Here is a 24829-nt window from a genome sequence, read left to right on the forward strand (position 1 = left end):
AGTAGAAAAAAAGAGTCTATATACATTGTGTGCAAAAGGCATGAGGAGGTAGGCATAAAATAGGCCACTGGAGTGATAAATGATCAGATGGTCATGTGCAAGTAGAGATACTGGTGTGCAAAAGAGCAGAAAAGTAAATAAATAAAAACAGTATGGGCCTGAGGTAGATAAATTGGGTGGGCTATTTACAGAGGAACTATGTACAGCTGCAGCGATCGGTTAGCTGCTCAGATAGCAGATGTTTAAAGTTGGTGAGGGAAATAAAAGTCTCCAACTTCAGCCATTTTTGTAATTCGTTCCAGTCACAGGCAGCAGAGAACTGGAAGGAAAGGCAGCCAAATGAGGTCCCCTTAAGGTCCCCTTAATCAATAATGGGTAGGGTCTTTGGGACCCACCCCCTACAAAGTCAGGAACCAATATACACAGTCAGTTAGGAAAGCAAAGGCTAGCTTTTTCAAATAGAAATTTGCATACCGTAGCACCAATTCCAAAATGTTTTGGGACACTATAAAATCCATGGAGAATAAGAGCACCTCCTCCCAGCTGCCCACTGCACTGAGGCTAGGAAACACTGTCACCACCGATAAATCTACGATAATCGAGAATTACAATAACCATTTTTCTACTGCTGGCCATGCTTTCCACCTGGCCACACATACCCCGGTCAACAGCCCTGCACCACCCACAGCAACTTGCTCAAGCCTCCCCATTTCTCCTTCACCCAAATCCAGATAGGTGTTCCGATGTTCTGAAAGAGCTGCAAAATCTGGACCCCTATAAATCAGCCGGACTAGACAATCTGGACCCTCTCTTTCTAAAATGTTCCCCCCCGAAATTGTTGCAACCCCTATTACTAGCCTGTTCAACCTCTCTTTCATATTGTCTGAGATCCCCAAAGATTGGAAAGCTGCGCTGTCATCCCCCTCTTAAAAGGGGGAGACACTCTAGACCCAAACTGCTACAGACCTACATATATCCTACCCTGCCTTTCTAAGGTCTTCGAAAGCCAAGTTAACAAACAGATCACCCACCATTTCGAATCCCACCATACCTTCTCTGCTATGCAATCTGGTTTCAGAGCTGGTCATGGGTGCACCTCAGCCATGCTCAAGGTCCTAAACAATATTAACTGCCATCCATAAGAGACAATACTGTGCAGCTGTATTCATCGACCTGCCCAAGGCTTTCGACTCTGTCAATCACATTCTTATCGGCAGACTCAACAGCCTTTGTTTCTCAAATGACTGTCTCGCCTGGTTCAAGTACTTCTCTGATAGAGTTCAGTGTGTCAAATCGGAGGGCCTGTTGTCCGGATCTCTGGCAGTCTCTATGGGGTGCCACAGGGTTCAATTCTCAGGCTGACTCTTTTCTCTGTCTATATCAATGATGTCGCTCTTGCTGCTGGTGATTCTCTGATCCACCTCAACGCAGACGACACCATTCTGTATACATCTGTCCCTTCTTTGGACACTGCATTAACAAACCTCCAAACGAGCTTCAACGCCATACAACACTCCTTCCTTGGCCTCCAACTGCTCTTAAATGCTAGTAAAACTAAATACATGCTCTTCAACCAATTGCTACCCACCCGCCCGACTAGCATCAATACTCTGGATGGTTCTGACTTAGAATATGTGGACAACTACAAATACCTAGGTGTCTGGTCAAGGTCCTTCTGATCCTTGACTTCGGTGATGTCATTTACAAAATATCCTCCAACAATCTACTCAGCAAATTGGATGTAGTCTATCTCAGTACCATCTGTTTTGTCACCAAAGCCCCATATACATTCCCACCACTGCGACATGTATGCTCTCATTGGCTGGCCCTCACTACATATTCGTCGACCAAACCCACCTGCTCCAGGTCATCTATAAGTCTCTGCTAGGTAAAGCCCCACCTTTTCTCAGCTCACTTTGTCACCAAAGCAACACCCACCCATATCACACGCTCCAGCAGGTATATTTCACTGGTCATCCCCAAAGCCAACACCTCCTTTGGCCGCCTTTCCATCCAGTTCTCTGCTGCCAATGACTGGAACGAATTGCAAAAATCACTGAAGCTGGAGACTTATATCTCCCTCACTAACTTTAAGCATCAGCTGTCAGAGCAGCTCACCGATCACTGTACCTGTACATAGCCCATCTATAATAGCCCACCCAATTCCCTCATCCCCATATTGTTATTTATTTCTCTTGCTCTTTTGCACCCCAGTATCTCCACTTGCACATCATCATCTGCACATCTATCACTCCACTATTAATGCTAAATTGTAATTATTTCACCACTATGGCCTATTTATTGCCTTACCTCCCTAATCCTACTACATTTGCACACACTGTACATAGATTTTTCTATTGTTTTATTGACTGTACGTTTGTTTATCCCATGTGTAACTCTGTTGTTGTTTGTGTCGCAGTGCTTTGCTTTATCTTGGTTAGGTTGTAGTTGTAGATAAGAACTTTTTCTCAACTGGCCTACATGGTTAAATAAAGGTGAAAAAACATGTTTTACTTAGACTGACTCCTCACTGAAACAACAACATTACAAATAGCAGAACTACATATTGTTTTAGGAAAGTTGGTCCAAGAGATCCAAATATAGTAGCGCATTGGTTTTATAGCTGCCACCTGTAATAGTCTGTGTGGTGATGCTGTAATAGTCTGTATAGCGATGCTGTAATAGTCTGTATAGTGCTACTGTAATAGTCTGTATAGCGATACTGTAATAGTCTGTATAGCGATGCTGCAATAGTCTGCATAGCGATGCTGTAATAGTCTGTGTAGTAATACTGTAATAGTCTGTGTAGTGATACTGTAATAGTCTGTGTAGTGATACTGTAATAGTCTGTATTGCGATACTGTAATAGTCTGTGTAGTGATACTGTAATAGTCTGTGTAGTAATGCTGTAATAGTCTGTATAGTGATACTGTAATAGTTTGTGTAGCGATGCTGTAATAATCTGTATAGGGATGCTGTAATAGTCTGTATAGAGATGCTGTAATAGTCTGTATAGCTTTACTGTAATAGTCTGTATAGCACTACTGTAATAGTCTGTATAGCGATGCTGTAATAGTCTGTATAGTGCTACTGTAATAGTCTGTATAGCGATGCTGTAATAGTCTGTATAGCGTTACTGTAATAGTCTGTATAGCGATGCTGTAATAGTCTGTATAGTGATGCTGTAAAAGTCTGTGTAGTGATACTGTAATAGTCTGTATAGCGATGCTGTAATAGTCTGTATAGCGATGCAGTAATAGTCTGCATAGCGATGCTGTAATAGTCTGTATAGCGTTACTGTAATAGTCTGTATAGCGATGCTGTAATAGTCTGTATTGCGATACTGTAATAGTCTGTATTGCGATACTGTAATAGTCTGTATTGCGATACTGTAATAGTCTGTGTTGTGATACTGTAATAGTCTGTATAGCGATGCTGTAATAGTCTGTATAGCGATGTTGTAATAGTCTGTGTAGTGATACTGTAATAGTATTGCGATACTCTAATAGTCTGTGTTGTGATACTGTAATAGTCTGTATTGCGATACTGTAATAGTCTGTATAGCGTTACTGTAATAGTCTGTATAGCGATGCTGTAATAGTCTGTATAGCGATGTTGTAATAGTCTGTGTAGTGATACTGTAATAGTATTGCGATACTCTAATAGTCTGTGTTGTGATACTGTAATAGTCTGTATTGCGATACTGTAATAGTCTGTATAGCGTTACTGTAATAGTCTGTATAGCGTTACTGTAATAGTCTGTATAGCGATACTGTAATAGTCTGTATAGCGTTACTGTAATAGTCTGTATTGCGATACTGTAATAGTCTGTGTAGTGATACTGTAATAGTCTGTATTGCGATACTGTAATAGTCTGTATAGCGTTGCTGTAATAGTCTGTGTTGTGATACTCAACATGCTAAGATTAAAGGTGTGCTCTGTCATTTGTTGAGTTGTCCCAGGAAGTTAACGCAGAGATTTAGGTCAACAAAAATGATCTGAAAATGATTATTGGTGATTTATCCAGCATCATGCGTTTAAAATGATTCTCTCTAACATTAAAAACGTATTAAGTTATTTAATGAAATGTTACCTAATCATTTTGCTGACATTAATTGGTTGACAAATCGGTGATCTTCACTTGAACGGGTCCTTATTACAGTGTAATGACATGTATAATTACACTGTAACAAGCATTTTAGTTAATTTTAATAACTGAAAGTTACACTGTAATAATAACATGTAACTGATTGTAATTACTGTCTGTAATTACAGCGGTGTAACGAGGCATGTTTGTTAGCATACCTGTTACATATGTAAAAGTCTGTTTCTTCTCCACTGCATCCGATTCAGTAACAACTGTCACAAGGCTGTCATCTCTCGTAGACCGATGTCCTGGGTGTCCGAGTTACGAAGGTTGGAGGCTCTAATTACCTACCCCTGAATGCACTCTTCAAAATCTCCACTCGATGTTGTTGCTAACACTTGCCGGGGTTAACTTGGTTGAGTTGACAGAAACAGATCAGATTAAGGTCAACCTCACTGACTGGGGTCTGGCATATGGGTGTCATCCCTGATTAAAATAAAACATGTAGTTTATAACTAATGTGTATGTTACCCATTGTGACAACCAAGTGGGGGGGATAAACCCACTAGTACACCACAGAGTACATGTAGTATCTGCATAAGTACAATGTAATTACTAGGTGTAACACAGGATTTAGATAGTTAAAATTAACTGTATCTTGAGGGGAACTTACTTGTACCTAATGGGTACTTATACATTGCAAATAGACTACTCTCAGTGTTGCTATCCTCACAGAGGGAGGGTGCTGGAGTATTTTTAAACAAACTAGTCTCAGTGTTGTTATCCTCACAGAGGGAGGGTGCTGGAGTATTTAAAACAGACCAGTCTCAGTGTTATTATCCTCACAGAGGGAGGGTGCTGGAGTATTTTAAACAGACTAGTCTCAGTGTTGTTATCCTCACAGAGGGAGGGTGCTGGAGTATTTAAAACAGACTAGTCTCAGTGTTGTTATCCTCACAGAGGGAGGGTGCTGGAGTATTTTTAAACAGACTAGTCTCAGTGTTGTTATCCTCGCAGAGGGAGGGTGCTGGAGTATTTTAAAACAGAGGTGACAATAATGTTGACCCTTTTATCTTCTTGCAATTTTTATTTATTTAGAAGTTTTATTTTTTTCAAAGTATATAGCAAAATTTGGACGTGACTGTATATACCTCTTGGTAAAGGTAGGCTAAGAGTGATGATATGGCTCAGACCATGTGGGGGTGAAGTATAGTAATTGTGTCTGTGACTAGACCTACCTTCTGTATGCTTAGTACCAGATCAACAAGTTGGAAAGCCTAAATGGTAATTCACTGAGTTCACATGTTAAAAAATACATATTTTTAATCAAAGTATATTTCTTTAAGTAATTTTTTCTATGTTAAAAAACATACAACCACATTTTGTCAATAATTTTACAAATACTTCCTGGAGAGATACCCTCCAGTAAGTTTTAACGCCAACCGTGTTCTTGGAGACCTACCCTCCAGTAGGTTAACTCCAACCCTGTTCCTGGAGAGATACCCTCCAGTAAGTTTTAACGCCAACCGTGTTCTTGGAGACCTACTCTCCAGTAGGTTTTAACTCCAACCCTGTTCCTGGAGAGATACCCTCCAGTAGGTTTTAACTCCAACCCTGTTCCTGGAGAGATACCCTCCAGTAGGTTTTAACTCCAACCCTGTTCCTGGAGAGCAACCAGGTCTCCGCTCCAACCTCAGTTTTAATTGACCTGATTCATTTTTTCAACAGCTAATTATTGTAGTCAGGTGCTCTACATTATTAGGATTGGAGCTAAAACCTACAGGACCGTAGCTCTCCAGGAACAGGGTTGGAGTGAGAACCTACAGGACAGTAGCTCTTCAGGAACAGGGTTGGAGTGAGAACCTACAGGACAGTAGCTCTTCAGGAACAGGGTTGGAGTGAGAACCTACAGGACGGTAGCTCTCCAAGAACAGGGTTGGAGTGAGAACCTACAGGACAGTAGCTCTCCAGGAACAGGGTTGGAGTGAGAACCTACAGGACGGTAGCTCTCCAGGAACAGGGTTGGAGTGAGAACCTACAGGACAGTAGCTCTCCGGGAACAGGGTTGGAGTGTGAACCTACAGGACGGTACTTCTACAGGATTAGGGTTGGAGAGCTCTGTTCTACAGCAGGGGTATTCAATTCTTACCCTTACGAGATCCAGAGTCTGCTGGTTTTCTTTTCTACCTGATAATTAATTGCACCCACCTGGTGTGCCAGGTCTAAATCAGTCCCTAATTATAAGGGAACAATAAAAAATTGCAGTGGAACTGGCTTCGACATCCAGAGTTGAGTTTGAAGGCTCTTCAGAAAAATGATTGGGCAACCCTGGCATAGATGCTGCTATACTGAGGTTTAAATGCGTGCGTACATGTGTTTTTGTGTGTCGGGCCGATTCCAGGCATAAGCAACATAAGCGGTCTAGGAAGCGGTAGATCTGTCTTATGGTCTTTTACTTTCATTTTTGGACACCAGATTGAAACAGATGAAAGTATATCTCACAGCGGATTAGATGGTACAATACCATTTCATAGAAGTAATATGGATAAACTGTTTAGAGGGAAAAGGACAAAGCTGAAAACAATACAGTATTGTGACTGATCCAAAAGGCTGCCAATAATATATTGCCAAAAATTAATTACAGCTGAAAGACAGAAAGATAATACCATGCAAATGCATGTGCTCAGTTAATTACACAATCTTAGGGAAAATAAAATAAACACATCTAAACAAGATGTGGATTTGACCTATATGTAGCTATTTCTGTAATTTCTCACAGATCCAATGCAGCGTGTGGTTGCATGGTGCATCGTTCCAGTTGGCCAAAACGTTGTCCCGATAGTTGATCTCGACACAATCCTTGTTGTTGGTACCACCATGGTCCGGCTTACCACTCTTCCAGTACCTAGAAACAACACACACAAGCTGTGTTCGACTACTCATACTAACAGCACCATTATTGGTCATAGTATGGATAGAGTTAGTATGCCAAAAGTTCCCGGAAGTCGTACTAAATTCGCCCAATATACGTAGTATACAATCTGTTTATCTCCTTTTAGGGCCCATAATGCAATTCTTTAGAAAATGGTCGTGGCTTCACAACGTTTTCAGATAAGAAAAAAATGGCAAAAAATATTTAGCCAAAGTCCGAAGAGAGCAGATACTAATTCATTAATTTAACTAATTCTGAAAAATGTTAAGAAAATGTTGAGCAATGTAATAAAGTAATGACTTTTCAAATAAGTTACGTTACACGTTATGTTGGCTGACAATTTATTTGCTACGCTATCCTTACATATCGCATAGCAATACAGCAGTATGTACCGGTATGTTAGCTATCTACATAACGTTAGTTTGCTACTAGTACATCGAACGTACCAGTCAGTATATTCACTATCTGACTACCCAACGTTTATTGACTTGATTATTCACATAATTCTTAACTAAGTGGTATAATCGTTGTGCGTTTCAATGGACATTGTTCAATCTAACTATCTACTCTGATTTTAGAGCACTCTCGCGCAGAATAACTGATGAATTTACGTAAAAAACGCTCAACACCTTTTGAATATGGCCGGTTGTCAGTAAACGTTGGCAAAAAGCGTAATTAAATTATTGCGATCAGCACAGTTAGTCACCAACACTCTGGATAACATGAAAACAGCCTAACCAGTTCTGCTAGGGCGAGTAAAACGGTCAAAGTGAGGTGTTTCTCATAGCTAGCCAATGTTAGCCAGTTAGCTTGGGTGCTTGACTGCGGTTGAATGCTCGGATCAACCCTAGTCCTTGGCCAGAGCGTCCAGCGTGCGCTTTGAACTCTCCGAGAGCGAAAAGCTCTGGATTTACGAATGCCCAGAGCAGACGCTGCCATCCAAATGTAATTTACGAACACACCAAAAATCGTAAAAAGTTTAGCTAGTCATTAGTTATGCTAATAAACTAGCAAGAGGTTGCATAGCAACAGCCTCAACTTCCGATAGACAGACGACGCTCTGTCTAGTACGCTTAACTGAAACGATACTGTTCGTTTCCAGTACACTAAAATGAACTACTAGTATATAGTATATACTCATTAAGCATGTAGTACACACAGTTACAGTGTCCGCTATATTGTTTTTTCAAATATTCAGATCTGGGTTGCGTTACAATAATCTCTCCTTTCTCCTGAAGTGTGAGCTCTTCCACAATTTCCCTCAAATCTAAAATAATTGGGTTGGTGTAGGGATGCGCACTACAGGGAATTTCCATGTTCCAGGTATACAGGTGTTTCAGCATAGCTCAGGGCTTTCTGTGGTGGAGGGGCAGCCAGCGGATTAAACCGGGCGTAGGGGTTGGTAGAGTTCTTTAATTGTGCCGTGATTGGCTCAGTGTTCTGTCACTCATGGGGACACTACGTCACAGCAGAATCTACAGAGAAAGCTAGGCAGTTCAAGCCCCCTTGGGTGCTGCCGTAGATTTACATTAAAGTGCCCATCCAAGAAAGCTCAAGGTCATTGGCCACAGATAAATGACAAATCACGTTACATCTACCGTAGCTTTGATTGGACATCATACTTTAAAAATCTTATCTAGCAAGCTAGACGAGCAGTCATCATCATGAATCACGTCGACAATCTACTGGCAATTCCTTTTAAATCCTTGTCATATGAAGAGAAATTATAGATAAAACGTATCGGTGATCATCGGCCATTGGACATAAACATTACACAGCAATTCAGAAATCGCAAATTCAACAAGGAGTGGTTTGTAAGGAAACAATGGCTAACTGCAAGCGTTGCAAAGCAATCCCTATTTTGCGACCGCTTCCTGCTATTCGGTGGAGAGGGTGTGAAAAAGGTCTTATATGGTGCTGCATAAATGATGTAATATGTCAGGGAGATATGTAGACTGAAGCTAAGAAAGTAATACTACGTGGGTGTTGTGTAGTAAGCTGTTAGTAGTCCATGTGTCTCATCCTAATACTTTGGTCCCTTTCCCCCTCATAATTTAGCCTACTGTTCTGACTTGGTGATGCACATGTAGCCTATAGCCTGTTTTAGAGAAATGTAATCATTGAATATTGTAAGAGCTTTCATTGTCTGCTTAAATGCTTATTTGATTATATGCCCCCGGTTCTGACTTGGTGTACAGGGAGAATACTGTAATAATGTCCCATGCCAGCTTTGCTGGCATTCATCCCAAAATAATTGTTGAGTTTTCCCCACCAAGATTTACATGCTAAAATCACCACTGAGAACAGGACACATAAGTGAAATTGTCAGACACTGTCAGATACTGTGGTAGAAACATCATCCTAAATGCTATCCAGATGTTAGAGCCGTATTATAAAAGTAGTAATTTATCTTACGATGTGGTCAGTGGTGTGCCGTCCACCCATTTCCAGGTCCCCTCATTAACGGAGTCAGTCAGACCAATCCAGACCAGGAGATCTGCATCACCATCCAGCTGGTACAACAACTTCTGTTAGGGTTGAATAAAGTTATTCTAAACATCATGACACACACACACTCTCTCACAATCTCTCTCTCTCAATCACACTCTCTCACAATCTCTCTCTCTCTCAATCACTCTCTCTCTCATAATCTCTCTCTCAATCCCTCTCTCTCTCTCAATCACTCTCTCTCTCTCAATCACTCTCTCTCACAATCCCTCTCTCTCTCTCTCACAATCACTCTCTCTCACAATCCCTCTCTCTCTCTCTCTCTCTCTATCTCTCTCACACAATTCCTCTCTCTCTCTCTCTCTCTCTCTCTCTCTCTCTCTCACAATCACTCTCTCTCACAATCCCTCTCTCTCTCTCTCTATCTCTCTCACACAATTCCTCTCTCTCTCTCTCTCTCGCTCTCTCTCTCTCTCTCTCTCTCTCTCTCTCTCTCTCTCTCTCTCTCTTCTCTTCTCTTCTGTCTCTAACTGCAAACCAGAAACCAAACCAGCAAACCAGAAACCTTACAATATATACATTTAAACAATACTTTAAACCATTTAAATGTAATACATAGGGAAGTTGTGCTGGACTATGGTAGATGAGGAATCAATCTGTCTTTTTAGACTGTTACAGTATTTATCTGGTCAATATGTCAGTGTATTATGTCTGTTAGTAACAACGTGTTATATGTGAAAATGTGATCGTAATATAAATGGTAATTTCATGTTGAAGGACTCTTGGAAGATTAGTCCAAATGAAGACTAAAAGAGATCCACATCAAATCTCTCTCCCCCTCCCCTCTCTCACCTGTTCCTGTCTGCTGTTTATGATCACCAGGTCTGCTCCTCTCGCCAGACAATCCATTTTGCTCTCCTCCCAGGTTTTCCTCTCAGTAGACAGGAAGTAGCAGCTGGATCCCAACATCCTCCATCCTTTAGGACACTTTAACACAGTCCTCATCGTTGGGACTGCCATGCCACTCCCTTCCACCACTCTTCCAGTACCTAGAGACAACACAGACAGTGTCCGCAATATTGTTTTTCAAATATTCAGATCTGGGTTGCGTTCCAAAAATCTCTTCTTTCTCTTGAAGTGTGCGCTCGTTCACTACATCACACAAATCTAAAAGCAGTGTTGTAGACATGGGTGCTACAGAGAATTCCCATATACCAGTGTTGGATTCAACATTTTGAACATCGAGATATTAAAGACATGATAGATCAGACACATAGTATAATAAAAGAGACTGGGTCTCTGTAGAAAGACAGATAGCTGTGGAATGTGTTGGATGGAGAAGAGGAGAGCAACATGTTGATACGGGGGAGACAGATGGACATCTGTGGATTAGATGAAGGAGGGGTTGAGGTCAGGAGGTGAGGACAGATTCTCATAAGGGAGTAATAAAGGTTTGGTATCCTGTTACCCTCTTTACTCTCTTCCTGTTGGACCATAAAATGTAAGGATTGGAGAGAGGGAGTGTCTTAACTGGGATATAAATATCTGGATGGAACAAATGTTGGGTTGTCTGATTACAGCTGTACAGAACCTTTGGGAAGAATTCAACTTGGTTGAAGCTTCTCTAGTGTCCGTGGGTTATTTAGTCTGAAAAATAAGAACCTTACACCAGTCATTTATTTTAAATCCACGAAGGGAAGTGAACAAGTGCACACATCTGGAGAAAGGAGAGATTATTGGGACAGATTTCCTTCAAGTCAGGTTTTCCAGATTTTCTGATAAATGTTTAGCTCTGTTAGAGAAATACTGTACAGTATACTGTATGTAACAAGTATTAAACAACAAATTCTAACATTGTCATTAACTATGTGTAAATCCATAACGAGGGTGCACACAGGGGTTAAATTCCAATGCTAAACCCTTCTCCCGAAGTGTACACTTTCACATCGATTTAAATGAATATGCTTGCACCAGTCCAATGCTTTTAAATTCATGACTGAACAAGTATACACTTCAGGAGAAGGAAGGGTAGAGAATGGGACGCAGCCCTAGTGACTGACTTGACAACTTACCACAGCTAGAGAGCACCACCTTCTCATTGGTCAGAAGACTGACCCTGTTTCTCAACCTGTCCCGTTCTGTAGCCAGGGCAGTGTAACGCTCCAGTAACTGTTTTTTGTCCATTTTCACTTTGTCTCTCTCCCTCTCCAGCTGGTTTCTGTTCATCCGGCACTGGTCTCTCTCTGTACACAGATCCATGATAGTGGTGTTGTAACAGCCGTTTAACTGCTCTCTCTCTCTGTTGGAGTGGACTGAAAGACAGGGAATTGGTTCCCAAATGACACCCTATTCCTTCCTTAGTGCCCTATGTGCCCTGGTCAAAGAGCATAGGACGCTATTTGGGACATAATGGTTGTGGTGTTGTCATTCTTTTAGTTTGTGTTTCAACAATACTGTCAAACTACGGGTCCCATAAGCTATGTAATGTCTGTACGTCTGAATTGTGATCCTTGGTTTGTGACAACAGAACTATGGTGTGACAATGACATTCATATCTGTCCTATCGGCTCTGTTCAAATGTAGTGCATTATAAAAGAGGAAAGCCTCACTCACAGAAATCCAGTCTCAGGTAGATGTTGAGAGTGACTTGTAGAACACACAGCACTCCAAAACACACAGCAGCCAGCCTGTAGAGTCTTAGTCTTCCATCTGCAGAGGAACACACACACACGGCAACAGACACACACGCACACGCACACACACACAAACACCATCATCATTAATGATTCAGATTTAAACAGAACACACATCATCCCACAGATCCCTTACTAATTCTGAGAACCAAACATTGCCAACGTGTCATTGTTTTTTCAGCAGCAGTTTGCTCAAGAGTGTGGTCATCTCACATCAGACAAACAGGAAGCTACTGTATGAAGAAATGACTAAAGTTACACAATATAGACGTAGCATGATTTAAAGGGTCAATCTGTGATTTTTATAGCAATTTTTTAAACATTAATTTAAATGAATGATATTTACCAAATTGATTCTTTAAAAATGTAACATAGAAATACCTCATGATCTTAGTTTAATTGTCTAGCCCCATCAGAACCCAAATATAAACCTGTTTTACCATGGAATTATAAACTATGGAAATGTAAACTAACACTGTGTATGTAGCCTCATGGTTAAAACTATCATTTTGATCATGGATGGTCACTCCTTGCAGAAATACTGTAGCTCTCTCTATGAATTTGAGAGTGATTACATTTCTCCAGCTTTTCAGGCAGGGTGTCCAATGTGTTGTGGCTAATTTTTTAATATTTTCAATTAATCTTATTTAAATAGTTCTAAAAACTGAAGTAAAAAAATACATTGAATTTATATATTTTGGTGTACGTGACCTCAGCAGGTTTTGAACACCCTGCTCCATTCTAACTGAACCACCCAGAAGACAGAACAATACAAATTTACAAGTGTTTTTCTAGTCTGTGGTATTAGTGTATAAATGCGTTTGGTTTGTACGTGCAGACCTGCCTGCGTGCCTCAGCTACTGTGTGAGACACTAAGATACTTAGAATACTTAGTTCTTACCTGAGAGATGGGTCTCAGTCTTCACGCTCCTCGTTAATCTGTTCCGGTTTTCTTCAGAAACTTTGTTGAATTCAATCACCTGTTTGTTGACGTACTCGGCCATCTTAACTAACCGTACCGGATATCAATGATTACACCAATCAATCAATAAATCAACTAATTAAGTCTGTCTGACATCTTATTGTAATATCTATGATTCTAAGTTACTTTTACTTACTGTATTAACTTACTGTATGATTACCTTTCTAACTGACTCCTAATGGTAATATCTACTGTATGATTACCTTTCTAACTAACTCCTAATGGTAACATCTACTGTATGATTAACTTTCTAACTGACTCAGTAGTTGGTCTAATGTGTCTAAATCCTGTACTTCTCTGTTCTCTGTCTGTGGCCCACAGCTGGTGACAGGATGTTTCAAGTCTCTATCCACCAATAAGAAGGCTCTAGGTGTTATAATGTGTCAAGTCTCTATCCACCAATAAGAAGGAGACTATTGCGATGTGAAACAAATGGCACCATATTCTCTTTATCTGCACTACATAGGGAATAGGATGCCATTTGAGATTCAGCCTTGTGGACCAGACAGTTGTGTTCATCGTCCTCTTCATTCCTTGTTCATTCTGTTCCGTACATTATTTCTAGCTCTCATTCATGTTTTTTTGGCCTAATAATATAAGTGATTTGTCAACCCAAACACAAGTTATTATTGGTCAACAGTAGGTCTAGTAAATTAATAAATTAACTAAGATGATGCTGTTTACAATGTTAATTGATCTGGGTCAAAAACAAGACGTCTAAATACATTTTCAAATAGAAGAATTAAACAAATGAAACTTTTTACAATAAAACATGTTCATAAATCTCTCCTATTTGACATAACGTGCGTTCTGAGCCCTCTCCTGTACTCCCTGTTCACCCACGACTGTGTGGCCATGCACGCCTCCAACTCTATCATCAAGTTTGCGGACGACACTACAGTGGTAGGCTTGATTACCAACAACGACGAGACGTCCTACAGGGAGGAGGTGAGGGCCCTCGGAGTGTGGTGTCAGGAAAATAACCTCACGCTCAACGTCAACAAAACAAAGGAGATGATTGTGGACTTCAGGAAACAGCAGAGGGAGCACCCCCCTATCCACATCGATGGGACAGTAGTGGAGAGGGTAGTAAGTTTTAAGTTCCTCTGCGTACACATCACGGACAAACTGAATTGGTCCACCGACACAGACAGCGCCGTGAAGAAGGCGCAGCAGCACCTCTTCAACCTCAGGAGGCTGAAGAAATTCGGCTTGTCACCAAAAGCACTCACAAACTTCTACAGATGCACAATCGAGAGCATCCTGTCGGGCTGTATCACCACCTGGTAGGCAACTGCTCCGCCCATAACCGCAAGGCTCTCCAGAGGGTAAGGAGTGTAAGGAGTTATTCATCAGTGTAAGGAGTTATTCATCAGTGTAAGGAGTTATTCATCAGTGTAAGGAGTTATTCATCAGTGTAAGGAGTTATTCAGAAGTGTGTGACATCAGTGTAAGGAGTTATTCAGTTATTCAGAAATGTGTGACATCAGTGTAAGGAGTTATTCAGAAGTGTGTGACGTCAGTGTGAAGAGTTATTCAGAAGTGTGTGGGGTAAATCTATGTCAGCATCTTTCTCAGAATTTTAGTGTGTGTGTGTGTGTGTGTGTGTATGCTCTCAGTACTGTTCCGCCTTCTGTGTGCGTGTCCAACTGCAGGTCACACTGTTTTATGAAAACATTTTTTAAAACTAAGCATAAGCCTATGGCAATGTTGCTAATAAAAATAATTAAGAAGAATTTTACAGAATACAGCATATCTACATACTCTAAATCTAAACAAAATAATTATTTGTATTTTTTTCCTCCCTTCCTCATTCTCCTAAAATTCTAATTTTTTCTCGATGTCTCTCTCTGAAACTAAGGCTCTATCTCAATTAGTCTTTCCTAGATTCCTCTCCTCCTATCTCCTCTCTTCCTATCTCCTCTGCTATATCTTCTACTCCTTCTCCAGCTGATCTGTCTCTTTAATTTGGTTGTTGTAATAGGTCTGTAGCATGTCTCTCCCTTTAGTCAGGGTGTTGTAATTATTGATTTTTTAAATACATTTTTACCCCGTTTTTCTCCCCAATTTCGTGGTATCCAATTGTTTAGTAGCTACTATCTTGTCTCAACGCTACAACTCCCGTACGTGCTCGGGAGAGACGAAGGTTGAAAGTCATGCGTCCTCCGATACACAACCCAACCAAGCCACACTGCTTCTTAACACACCGCCATCCAACCTGGAAGCCAGCCGCACCAATGTGTCGGAGGAAACACCGTGCACCTGGCAACCTTGGTTAGCGGGCACTGCGCCCAGCCCACCACAGGAGTCGCTGGTGCGCGATGAGACAAGGAAATCCCTACCAGCCAACCCCTCCCTAACCCGGACAACGCTAGGCCAATTGTGCGTCGCCCCACGGACGGCCGGTTACGACAGAGACTGGGCGCAAACCCAGAGTCTCTGGTGGCACAGCTGGTGCTGCAGTACAGCGCCCTTAACCACTGCGCCACCCGGGAAACAGCAGAGGGAGCACCCCCCTATCCACATCGATGGGACAGTAGTGGAGAGGGTAGTAAGTTTTAAGTTCCTCTGCGTACACATCACGGACAAACTGAATTGGTCCACCCACACAGACAGCGTCGTGAAGAAGGCGCAGCAGCACCTCTTCAACCTCAGGAGGCTGTAATGCCCAGGGTGTTGTAATTGGTCTGTAGCTGGTCTCTCTCTTTAATCAGGTTGCTGGAACTGGTCTGTAGCGGGTCATTCTCCTCAGTCAGGTTGTTGTTACTAGTCTGTAACTGATCTCTCTCTTTAGTCAGGTTGTTGTAATTGGTCTGTAGCTGTTCTCTCTCCTCAGTCATGTTGTTGTAATTGGTCAGCAGCTGGCCTCTCCTCAGTCATGTTGTTGTAATTGGTCAGCAGCTGGCCTCTCCTCAGTCAGGTTGTTGTAATTGGTCTGTAGCTGTTCTCTCTCCTCAGTCATGTTGTTGTAATTGGTCAGCAGCTGGCCTCTCCTCAGTCATGTTGTTGTAATTGGTCAGCAGCTGGCCTCTCCTCAGTCAGGTTGTTGTAATTGGTCTGTAGCTGTTCTCTCTCCTCAGTCATGTTGTTGTAATTGGTCAGCAGCTGGCCTCTCCTCAGTCATGTTGTTGTAATTGGTCAGCAGCTGGCCTCTCCTCAGTCAGGTTGTTGTAATTGGTCTGTAGCTGTTCTCTCTCCTCAGTCATGTTGTTGTAATTGGTCAGCAGCTGGCCTCTCCTCAGTCATGTTGTTGTAATTGGTCAGCAGCTGGCCTCTCCTCAGTCAGGTTGTTGTAATTGGTCTGTAGCTGTTCTCTCTCCTCAGTCATGTTGTTGTAATTGGTCAGCAGCTGGCCTCTCCTCAGTCATGTTGTTGTAATTGGTCAGCAGCTGGCCTCTCCTCAGTCAGGTTGTTGTAATTGGTCTGTAGCTGTTCTCTCTCCTCAGTCATGTTGTTGTAATTGGTCAGCAGCTGGCCTCTCCTCAGTCATGTTGTTGTAATTGGTCAGCAGCTGGCCTCTCCTCAGTCAGGTTGTTGTAATTGGTCTGTAGCTGTTCTCTCTCCTCAGTCATGTTGTTGTAATTGGTCAGCAGCTGGCCTCTCCTCAGTCATGTTGTTGTAATTGGTCAGCAGCTGGCCTCTCCTCAGTCAGGTTGTTGTAATTGGTCAGCAGCTGGCCTCTCCTCAGTCATGTTGTTGTAATTGGTCAGCAGCTGGCCTCTCCTCAGTCATGTTGTTGTAATTGGTCAGCAGCTGGCCTCTCCTCAGTCAGGTTGTTGTAATTGGTCTGTAGCTGTTCTCTCTCCTCAGTCATGTTGTTGTAATTGGTCAGCAGCTGGCCTCTCCTCAGTCATGTTGTTGTAATTGGTCAGCAGCTGGCCTCTCCTCAGTCAGGTTGTTGTAATTGGTCTGTAGCTGTTCTCTCTCCTCAGTCATGTTGTTGTAATTGGTCAGCAGCTGGCCTCTCCTCAGTCATGTTGTTGTAATTGGTCAGCAGCTGGCCTCTCCTCAGTCAGGTTGTTGTAATTGGTCAGCAGCTGGCCTCTCCTCAGTCATGTTGTTGTAATTGGTCAGCAGCTGGCCTCTCCTCAGTCAGGTTGTTGTAATTGGTCAGCAGCTGGCCTCTCCTCAGTCAGGTTGTTGTAATTGGTCAGCAGCTGGCCTCTCCTCAGTCATGTTGTTGTAATTGGTCAGCAGCTGGCCTCTCCTCAGTCAGGTTGTTGTAATTGGTCTGTAGCTGTTCTCTCTCCTCAGTCATGTTGTTGTAATTGGTCAGCAGCTGGCCTCTCCTCAGTCATGTTGTTGTAATTGGTCAGCAGCTGGCCTCTCCTCAGTCAGGTTGTTGTAATTGGTCAGCAGCTGGCCTCTCCTCAGTCATGTTGTTGTAATTGGTCAGCAGCTGGCCTCTCCTCAGTCAGGTTGTTGTAATTGGTCAGCAGCTGGCCTCTCCTCAGTCAGGTTGTTGTAATTGGTCAGCAGCTGGCCTCTCCTCAGTCAGGTTGTTGTAATTGGTCTGTAGCTGGTCACCTTCTTTTACTTCTTTTCACCTTTTTTCTGATTCCTGAGAAACTTCCTGGTCTACTTGGGGAAGTGACTCCTCATGGTAAAATCTACTGTATGATTACCTTTCTATCTGACTCCTAATGGTAATATCTACTGTATGATTACTAGTAGTTGAGTAGTTACTCTGATGTGTGTCTGTCTGTAGTGCACTTCAGTTGATAGAATGTCTTACGTATCCAATCACCTTCAAGCAGGACGTCATATTTTGCGAGTCCTGCTTGTGTTGTTGTTCATAAGGAAGACACGTTATGGCTTGCACTCCGTGACTGGCCATCGATGGCCATATAGGGGCCTTTTGTCCTATCTATGCTGTGTGTATGTGTGACATCAGTGTGAGAAAATATTCAGAAGTGTGTGTAAGAAATCTGTCTGCATCTTTATCAGAGGTTTAAAAGGGGAACTTCACAGTGTGCGTGTCTGCCTGCACACAGTGTGTGTCCTCTAAGTCCTGTTCTGTCGTCTGTGTCCAACTGCAGGTCACACTTAAACGATCCAATCACATTCAATCAGGAAGCTGGTAGACGTCAGAGGACATTGTTAATTTATTTATTAATCTGTGCCTTTGTTCTTCTCATTATAAAAGGGATTGATGATAATAATCGATCATAAAAAAAATAGAGAAAAATTATTAATGAACTTAGCGGAAGCATGGCAAATCACATGACATGTTGCTAATAAAAACAATGAATACAAGCATTTTAGAGTGTGGTGTGTCTTCACACTCATCTAAATCTTAACATAAAATCCTCTCCTCCTCACCAGTATTAGAGGAGAAGGTCCCTCCCCGAGGAATGTATTCTCCAATGTGTTTTGAGAAGGAGGGGAGGAGAGAGGATGCGAGGAGTAATCGAGGAAGGATGAATTGAGGAAAAGCCAGTAGGCCAGTCTGTAATACCACTTTTTCAACTCTATGGTGAGTCCATCTCTCACGTTAACCACTATGTGGAATCATCACGTAACCTTTCAACAGTGTAAACAACCATCAACATGAGAAAGGTAGAGGTAGAGAGAGAGAATTGTGTACAGCCTACATGCAATGCTACATAATGAACCATACATTTAAACATTGACAGCAGCTATTGGGTGATATATACCTCATTTGTTTTGTATGTGTTCATGCTTGTATGTGTGTGTGTGTGTGTGTGTGTGTGTGTGTGTGTGTGTGTGTGCCTTTCTTTCCAACGTCTAGTTCAGAGTGCCATTCTAACAAAATATAGAATCCGTCTTCAGAGTTCCTTAAACAGCAGTACCTACAAGAGGCCTTTTTCACACATCCAGAACTGTGTATATGAACACTGATAGTTCCACCCTTCTCTGTATCCTGATGACCAGTAACGTACCACCACACAGTTCTCCACTCCACCACCATAAGGGCCTCCACTCCTCCAATAGCTGCAGTAGAAACAACAGAGTTACACTGATCACTCTCTCAGAACCCAGAGTATGAAAAACACAGAGTTAGACTGCTTAAACTGTGGTCAGTGTTATTAGAGAGCAGTAGTCTGTATCACATCCGGCCGAGATTGGGAGTCCCATAGGGCGGCGCATAATTTGCCCAGCGTCTTACCTTGGGGTGGTCAGTGTTATTATAGAGCAGTAGTCTCTTACCTTGGGGTGGGCAGTGTTATTATAGGGCAGTAGTCTCTTACCTTGGGGTGGTCAGTGTTATTATAGAGTAGTAGTCTCTTACCTTGGGGTGGTCAGTGTTATTATAGGGCAGTAGTATCTTACCTTGGGGTGGTCAGTGTTATTATAGAGCAGTAGTCTCTTACCTTGGGGTGGTCAATGTTATTAGAGCATTAGACTCTTACCTTGGGGTGGTCATTGTTATTAGAGCATTAGACCCTTACCTTGCCGTGGTCAGTGGTGTGCCATGCATCCATTGCCATGTCCTCCCAGTAAAGGAGTCAGTCAGACCAATCCAGACAATCTTGTTGAGGCCACAGAGAAACTTCTGTTGTTGAGAAAGATACTGATATTGTCAACTACTATAGACTACATGCGTTAAATACTGGAAGATACATTACTGAGCAGTTACATTGATTCTCACTCACTCACTCACTCACTCACTCACTCACTCACTCACTCACTCACTCACTCACTCGTTCCTCCTCGCTGTTTATGATCATCAGGTCTGCTCCTCTGTTCCTACAATCCAGTCTGCTCTCTTCCCAGGTTTTCCTCTGAGTCGACAGGAAGTAACAGCTGGATCCCAACAGCCTCCAACCCTCCGGACAACAATTGCAGATTTTCGGACAAATATTTTGCTCTGTTGAAGAAATTGACATAATATGTGAAATATAGAACACGTGTTTATTGTACTGAATATTTTCATTCACATTGTCATTTAACTATTGGTGAATCCATGATTGGTGTGCACAGCACACAGTGTTGTTCCACCCTGGTCTCAGCAACAAATGTAACATGGTAAACGTTAGTATGATATGTAAAATCTCACATAGTCTGTATTAATTTGTAGATGTCCATCGTCAATTTTGTATGATATGTTATGAATTTCACTTTGTTGTGGCTAATGTTAGCTATGTGGGTCGGTTGCTAACATTATCTAGGCTAGGTTTTAGGGATTAAGTTTAGGGTTAGGGGTTACGTTAAGGTTATGGGAATGGTTAGCTCACATGTTAAGTTTATAGTTACAAAGTAGATAAAAAGTAGTAAGTAGTTGCAAAGTTGTTAATAAGTTAAAAATACTGATGTCGTCCATGATGTGATTCGAACACACAATCTTTGAGTTGATAGACAGTTCCATCATATGGCCACCCATCTTCCCTTGTCACGTTCTGACCTTTATTTCCTTTGTTTAGTCATTATTTAGTATGGTCAGGGCGTGAGTTGGGGTGGGCAGTCTATGTTTGTTTTTCCTATGATTTTGGGATTTCTATGTTTCGGCCTAGTATGGTTCTCAATCAGAGGCAGGTGTCATTAGTTGTCTCTGATTGAGACTTAGGTAGCCTGGGCTTCACTGTTTGTTTGTGGGTGTTTGTTTCCATGTCTGTGTTTTTCACCACACGGTACTGTTTTGGTTTTGGTTCGTTTCACGTTTATTGTTTTTGTATCAGTTGTGTTCATGTTGAGTATTTCTCATTGAAAGAACCATGGACACTTACCACGTTGCATATTGGTCCTCCGATCCTTCTCGCCTCTCCTCTTCAGAGGAAGAGGAGGAAAACCTTTACATCCCTTCTTTTTTTGCCTTAAGTAACCTTCTCTCTTTTGTAACTATACCAAACGTAACATATCACACTAATTTGAGTGCCACAGATTTACTTTTACTATGTTACGTCTAGTCTTTGAGGTCAGACTGTAAATTCACCCTTCAGGAGAATGAAGGGTAGAGAAGAGGGATGCAGCCCTAGTGTCTGACTTGACTACTTACCACTCACAGAGAGCCTCTTCTCCAGCGCCACCTTCTCATTGGTCAGAACACTGACCCTGTCTCTCAACATGTCCCTGTCTTTAGTCAGGGCATTATTACGCTCCTGTAACTGTATTTTGTCATCTGTTTTCTCTGACTGGTCTCTCTCACTCTGTAACTGGTCTCTCTCACTCTGTAACTGGTCTCTCTCCTTTAGTAACTGGTCTCTCTCACTCTGTAACTGGTCTCTCTCCTTAAGTAACTGGTCTCTCTCCTTTAGTAACTGGTCTCTCTCACTCTGTAACTGGTCTCTCTCCTTTAGTAACTGGTCTCTCTCACTCTGTAACTGGTCTCTCTCCTTTAGTAACTGGTCTCTCTCACTCTGTAACTGGTCTCTCTCACTCTGTAACTGGTCTCTCTCACTCTGTAACTGGCCTCTCATCCTCTTTAGCTGGTTCATGTTCTTCCGGCACTGGTCTCTCTCCTTCTGCAGCTGGTCTCTTTCTGTACACAGGTCAATGACACGACTACTGGTATCTGACTGGTCTCTGTCTTGCGGCAGGCTGGTGGTGTTGGAACAGGTCTCTAACTGGTTTCTCTCTTCGTTAGAGCCAGCTGAAAAACAAAGAAGTTCCTGCATGTGATGCGTCCCACATGACACCCTATTCCTTCTGTAGTGCAATACCGAGGACCAAAGCCCTATGTACCCTGGTCAAAAGTAGTGCCTTTTAAAGAGGATAGGGTGCTATTTGGAACACAGTCCTGGTTGTGGTGTTTACATTGTTCACCATTTTCAGTGACGTACACAAGGCCAAGTGTACCAGTTACAGTACATACTACTTTTTTCATGGACCATGTCAACAACAACATTATGTAACATCAAGTCTGAATTATGATCCTTGCACTGTAAGTACAGAACTATGGTGTGATAATAAAATACATATCTGTCCTATGGGCCCTGGTCAAAAGTAATGCACTACACATGGAATAGTGTCCCAAATGGGAATAGTGTCCCAAATGAGATAGAGTCCCAAATGGCACCCTATACCCTATATAGTGCATTACGTTTGACCAGAGCGCTAATAGGGTGTCATTTGGGACACAGCCTCACTCACAGAAAGCCAGCCTCAGGGAGATGTTGAGAGTGACTTGTAGAACACACAGCACTCCTAAACACCCAGCAGCCAGCCTGTAGAGTCTTAGTCTTCCATCTGCAGAGAAACACAGGCAGACACACACACACACACACACACACACACACACGCCGACAGACACACACACACCATCATCACTAATGATTCAAATTAAAAGAGAACACACATCCCTAACCAAACATTTCCAATGTGTCATTGGTTTTCCCCCAATTTGAGGGTTGGCAGCAACAGTTTACTCAACCTTGCGGTCATCTCCAATCTGATAAACAGGAAGCAAATGTATGAAGAAATTACCAAAGTAATACAATATAGTCATAGCATGATTTAAAGGGTCAATTTGCAATTTCTGTATTTACAATTTTTTACACATTTAAATTCATAATATTTACTGAATTGATTCTTTAAAAATGTAACTGAGAAATACCTCATGAGCTTAGTTTAATTGTCTAGCCCCATCAGAACCCAAATATAAACTTGTTTTACCATGGAATTATAAACTATGGAAATGTAAACAAACACTGCACAGCCTCAAATGGTTCAAACTATCATTTTGATCATGGATGGTCACTCCTTGCAGACACACTGGGGTGGCAGGTTAGCCTAGTGGTTAGAGCATTGGACTAATAACTAAAAGGCTGCAAGTTCAAATCCCTGAGCTGACAAGGTACAAATCTGTTGTTCTGTCCCTGAACAGGCAGTTCCTAAGCCATCATTAAAAATTAGAGTTTGTTCTAAACTTGCCTTGCCTAGGTAAATAAAGGTGAAATACTGTAGCTCTCTCTTTGATTTTGAGAGTGATTGCATTTCTCCAGCTCCTCAGTCTGGGTTTCCAATGTGTTGTTGTTTAAAAAGGTTATTTTCAATTAATTTAAATAGTTCCTACCTGAGAGATGGGTCTCAGTCTTCACGCTCCTCGTCAATCTGTTCCGGTTTTCTTCAGTAACTTTGTTCAATTCAATCACCTGTTTGTTGACGTACTCGGCCATCTTAACTAACCGTACCGAATATCAATGATTACACCAATCAATCAATGAATGAACTAATTCAGTCTGTCTGACCTCTTATTGTAATATCTATGATTCTAAGTTACTTTTACTTACTGTATTAACTTACTGTATGATTACCTTTCTAAATGACTCCTAATGGTAATATCTACTGTATGATTACCTTTCTACCTGACTCCTAATGGCAATATCTACTGTATGATTACCTTTCTAACTGACTGAGCAGTAGTTGGTCTGATGTGTCTAAATCCTGTACTTTTCTGTTTTCTGGGAAATCACTCTGTCTGTGGCCCACAGCTGATGACAGGATGTTTCAAGGCTCTATCCACCAATAAGAAGGAGACTATTGGGATGTGAGACAAATGGCACCATATTCTCTTTATCTGCACTACATAGGGAATAGAATGCCATTTGGGATTCGGCCCTGTGGACCAGACAGTTGTGTGTAACTTCCTCTTCATTCCTTGTTCATTCTGTTCTGTGCTTTATTTCTTCCTCTTTTTCATGTTTTTATACCTAATAAGTGATTTGTCAACCCAAACACAAGTTATTATTGGTCAACAGTAGGTCTAGTAAATGAATAAATTAACTAAGATGATGCTGGTTAATATGTTTATTGATTTGGGTCGAAAACAAGACATCTAAATACATTTTCCAATAGAATAATTCAACAAAATAAACTTTTTACAATAAACAAATCTTCCCTCTCTCCTATTTATCATCATGTCAATTATCAATCTATTACACACTGCTTCACCATACCATAGTGATTCATTAGTCCTTTATCAACTAGATGTTACTCCATACCATAGTGATTCATTAGTCCTTTAACAACTAGATGTTACTCCATATCATAGTGATTCATTAGTCCTTTAACAACTAGATGTTACTCCATACCATAGTGATTCATTAGTCCTTTATCAACTAGATATATACCATAGTGATTCATTAGTCCTTTATCAACTAGATGTTACTCCATACCATAGTGATTCATTAGTCCTTTAACAACTAGATGTTACTCCATATCATAGTGATTCATTAGTCCTTTAACAACTAGATGTTACTCCATACCATAGTGATTCATTAGTCCTTTATCAACTAGATATATACCATAGTGATTCATTAGTCCTTTAACAACTAGATGTTACTCCATACCATAGTGATTCATTAGTCCTTTAACAACTAGATGTTACTCCATACCATAGTGATTCATTAGTCCTTTATCAACTAGATGTTACTCCATATCATAGTGATTCATTAGTCCTTTAACAACTAGATGTTACTCCATACCATAGTGATTCATTAGTCCTTTATCAACTAGATATATACCATAGTGATTCATTAGTCCTTTAACAACTAGATGTTACTCCATACCATAGTGATTCATTAGTCCTTTAACAACTAGATGTTACTCCATACCATAGTGATTCATTAGTCCTTTATCAACTAGATGTTACTCCATACCATAGTGATTCATTAGTCCTTTAACAACTAGATGTTACTCCATACCATAGTGATTCATTAGTCCTTTATCAACTAGATGTTAGTCTATACCATAGTGATTCATTAGTCCTTTATCAACTAGATGTTACT

General features: G+C 41.5%; 1 protein-coding gene and 1 non-coding gene across 3 annotated transcripts; both read right to left on the reverse strand.

The window, feature by feature from the left end:
- Positions 1 to 6523: 6523 nt before the first annotated feature.
- LOC110497245 (C-type lectin domain family 4 member M) lies at positions 6524 to 13499 on the reverse strand. Of its 2 annotated transcripts, XM_036954169.2 has the most exons (6): positions 13062 to 13499; positions 12081 to 12176; positions 11540 to 11779; positions 10320 to 10516; positions 9435 to 9547; positions 6524 to 6992 (listed from the first exon to the last, which is right to left on the reverse strand). In XM_036954169.2, the coding sequence occupies exons 1-6, from the start codon at positions 13162 to 13164 to the stop codon at positions 6845 to 6847; spliced, it is 897 nt and encodes a 298-aa protein (XP_036810064.2). In that variant the 5' UTR covers positions 13165 to 13499; the 3' UTR covers positions 6524 to 6844. The 2 variants fall into 2 exon arrangements, with proteins under 2 accessions (XP_036810064.2, XP_036810065.2); XM_036954170.2 differs by lacking the exon at positions 11540 to 11779 and having other exon boundaries at positions 13062 to 13489.
- Positions 13500 to 18234: 4735 nt separating this feature from the next.
- On the reverse strand, positions 18235 to 21693 carry LOC118936784 (uncharacterized). The gene is made up of 4 exons (XR_016488769.1): positions 21100 to 21693; positions 19808 to 19974; positions 19556 to 19659; positions 18235 to 19097 (listed from the first exon to the last, which is right to left on the reverse strand). It is a non-coding gene; the product is annotated as an uncharacterized LOC118936784 (transcript).
- Positions 21694 to 24829: the final 3136 nt, after the last annotated feature.

This window comes from Oncorhynchus mykiss, chromosome 19 (genome assembly GCF_057628025.1).
Source record: "Oncorhynchus mykiss isolate SJ-2025 chromosome 19, ASM5762802v1, whole genome shotgun sequence".
Taxonomy (NCBI): Eukaryota; Metazoa; Chordata; class Actinopteri; order Salmoniformes; family Salmonidae; genus Oncorhynchus; species Oncorhynchus mykiss.

What these genes read in the sequence shown, in the direction of transcription:
- LOC110497245 (XM_036954169.2), bottom strand. Translation starts at nt 13,164, where the DNA reads ATGGCCGAGTACGTCAACAAACAGGTGATTGAATTCAACAAAGTTTCT. An exon ending in GACTGAGACCCATCTCTCAG is followed by an intron (nt 12,177 to 13,061) that starts GTAAGAACTAAG and finishes GTTCCTCTGCAG; the next exon opens with ATGGAAGACTAAGACTCTAC. An exon ending in GGCACACCACTGACCACATC is followed by an intron (nt 6,993 to 9,434) that starts GTAAGATAAATT and finishes TGTTGTTTCTAG; the next exon opens with GTACTGGAAGAGTGGTAAGC.